This window comes from Teleopsis dalmanni, chromosome 2, assembly GCF_002237135.1.
Source record: "Teleopsis dalmanni isolate 2A chromosome 2, ASM223713v2, whole genome shotgun sequence".
NCBI classification, from domain to species: domain Eukaryota; kingdom Metazoa; phylum Arthropoda; class Insecta; order Diptera; family Diopsidae; genus Teleopsis; species Teleopsis dalmanni.
Window position 1 is genome coordinate 24403078 of NC_051847.1, and position 3036 is coordinate 24406113.

At 33.0% G+C, this 3036-nt stretch overlaps 1 protein-coding gene across 1 annotated transcript in view; it reads left to right on the forward strand.

Annotated features, from left to right (window-relative positions):
• The first annotated feature begins 1480 nt into the window (after positions 1-1480).
• The window catches only part of LOC119674154 (nuclear pore complex protein Nup214-like), a 20026-nt gene continuing 18470 nt past the window's right edge, over positions 1481-3036 (forward strand). Inside the window, exon 1 of the mRNA XM_038085279.1 lies at positions 1481-1904. Within this exon, the coding sequence (XP_037941207.1) occupies positions 1481-1904 (424 nt within the window). The remainder of the gene's footprint in view (positions 1905-3036) is intronic.

Genomic DNA, 3036 nt, shown 5'->3' on the forward strand with positions numbered 1-3036 from the left:
GTTTCATATGTTATTTTTAAAATAAGCGGTTATTCTTTTGTGATATGCTTACAAAAGAAAACTAAAGCTTATAATTGATTTTAAAGTTAGATTTTTGTATGGATACAATGTGACCTTTTGCAATATAACTACCATTTTACAGTATATCACCTTAAGATAAAAATAAATCACATGCAATCATAGTTAATTAAGAACTTTGTTAAACTTAAATTTAGAATTAATAAAATTTTTAAATTCTAATTAACTTTCTACAATTTTTCGAATAAGAAATTATCTTAATTGATTAGAGTTTCTTTATTTGAGAAATACTTCTTGTATTCACATTCCATATAACTTATATGCCAGATACGCTGCTTTTATTGCAATACAAAATTCGATTGAACACAAACATCGTTGATAGGAAGCCATAATTTTATAACAAAGCATCTGCTTATGCGTATATGGAAAAGCATTAAGAATTTCCCAGGTGAGCACTCATCTCATAAGTTAATGTCATGCTTTTATGGTAGCGCATGGAGTGAATTATTCTTTGGAGTGCTCACTTTTATTGTTTTGAAAGTAATTTATGATTGCTATGAGACAATATAATTTGTTTCGATTTTAACAAATTCATTCTCTAATATTATAAATTCGTCATAGTTACATTAAGGCTTCACACTTTCTGTGCATTTTACCAATTCGTTGAAATTTTACCACATATTTTCTAAAGATTAATTTATATGTTAATCCAAGTTTAACAGAAACGAAAATACCACCCAATATTATCAACACTATTAACCTTTTCACACTACAAATTGTAACTTTTTTTTTTTATTTACAGAAACTCCAAACTATAATTAATCAATGAAAATCAAACATTTACGGCGGTACCTTTGCCTGAAAGTGCATATGTTGATACGAAAAGAAGTGGAGAAACCAAAGTTGTAAAATTGTAGTGACAACTAAGTTAATAAAACTTATAAAAGCACATAAATAAAAACTACAACAGCAGTTGCCGATTACTGGACGCCTCCACATTGTACATGAGACCTGTAATTTATCTAAGTACAACTCGGCATTTATCCACAGCAGCAGCAACTCAAAGCGAAAATCAGCGACTACAAAATAAAGCGAAAATCTTTGACAGACAGCAGTCATCCATCATTGCAATCAGGTCAAACAAAAGCAGCAGCAGCAGCCGCAGCAAAGTGAAGTTGCTTGCAACGATGCACTTGCAACACAGCAGCAACAGGCGTATACATCAACTTCAACATAAAGAAAAAATTTATGTAAAAGCCAAATTTCATAAAGGCATATAGCAGCAGCATCCGCATTTTATGTTGTCAACATTTTAAACTCAAAAAAAACATTAAAAAAAGAGAATAAGAAAAGTTTATAAAAATTACATTTAGTAAAAATAAAAAATATTTTAAGAAAGCTGATGCATCTGCGTCGGCGCAATGTTGCCAACAACATGTTGTCGATTCATTTAATGTTACTAATGCACTTTTTAGCATCATGCCTGCTAGTTGCTACACGAGCAGATGCATCAGCAGTAACAACAATTGATGCAGAAGAAGATATTGTTAGCATAGAAACATTCGCCTCCGCTTTGCCGTCCGCCTTAGAAAAGTACGATGTTTTAGGTGCAACTTCTTTGGCAGCGGTTGCAGCTGCTGACGTTGCGGCTGCTGCTCTTAACTCAGCCAAAGCAACGCCAACATCGCTAGTAGAGTCTGATACAATATCATCGTCATCATCACCAACTTCAGCATCAATGGGTCGCAGTCACGGTGATAACAGACATCGCAATGATTTCATTTCCAACAGCGCAAACTTATTGTTGCAGGACATACAGCAACATGCGGACGGGCTCGTTGTCAATCTAACCAGACATCATGATGGTGATATTTTTCATACAAATGGTAAGTTCCTTTTAAAATGCTGACAGGCAAATTTGTCTTCCACAGTTCTACTTATTTGTTTCCACATTCAAGTCAGCCGCTTTGCGTTTCATAGAGTAAAATTGATGAAATGTCTGGCAAGACAAGTTGCTGGCGTCATGCTAATTTCTCATCGGCTAAAATTGCTAAGTGCAATGAGCAATTTTCTTAAGGCACATTTACCTGAACAACCTGAACAGTTGATGTTTATTTGAAGCCACAAATTGGCTTTACTTTTTACTCGTAAAATCTACAAATACTAATTTGCAATTGAAACTATTCAGCACCAGTACCAGCATTCCACTTATTTTAACTCCTTATTCCAAACTTCAAATTAAAATTTCTTTATAAGCAACTTTACTTGATCAAAAAGTAATGACAAATTTTTAAGATAAATACTCTTTGAAAGAGTATTTATTTAATCTTCAATGTTTATTCTATCCTCTTCAAAGTAGTCTCCATACAATAATATGCACTAACTGTATGTCACCAGTTTCTATAAGTTGTCTATAAGTTGCTTCCACCTATCGCGCCGCAACGCTACGTCCTTTATATTAGTAATGTTGCTTATTCTTCTTCCTAGGGGCTGCAAAACGGTATTTATCTAATTTAACGTGAACCTTTTCCGCGTTATTTTTGGACGACATCTTCCTCTGCTACCTTGCGGGTTGTATACCAACGCCTGTTAACAAATTTCGATAGGAGTCTTTCGAAGTGTATGCACGATCTATCCAAATTTGCTTTTCCGAAGGGTTATAATTATTATTATAATATCGATTTATGATATTACCATGATGTTTTGTTTCTCCACACACTGGTAGATAAATCACAAAATTTGCTGCACTCATTTCTTATTCAAACATTAAAATAAAAATCATATCATTTGATATATATTACATTCCTATTTGTTCACCAACCTTTTTAATTATAATTTGTATACTGTGTTTTTTTTTTTTGCTATTTTCCTTGACATTATTTTACATATACAAGTATGTAGATACATCACATCAACAGATACATTATCTGCCTAAACACAAAAATATGAAATAATATATTACGCCTTGCGGAGCATAGGGCAGTAACAAACTCTCGCTAGCTTATCGATTATGTTCTA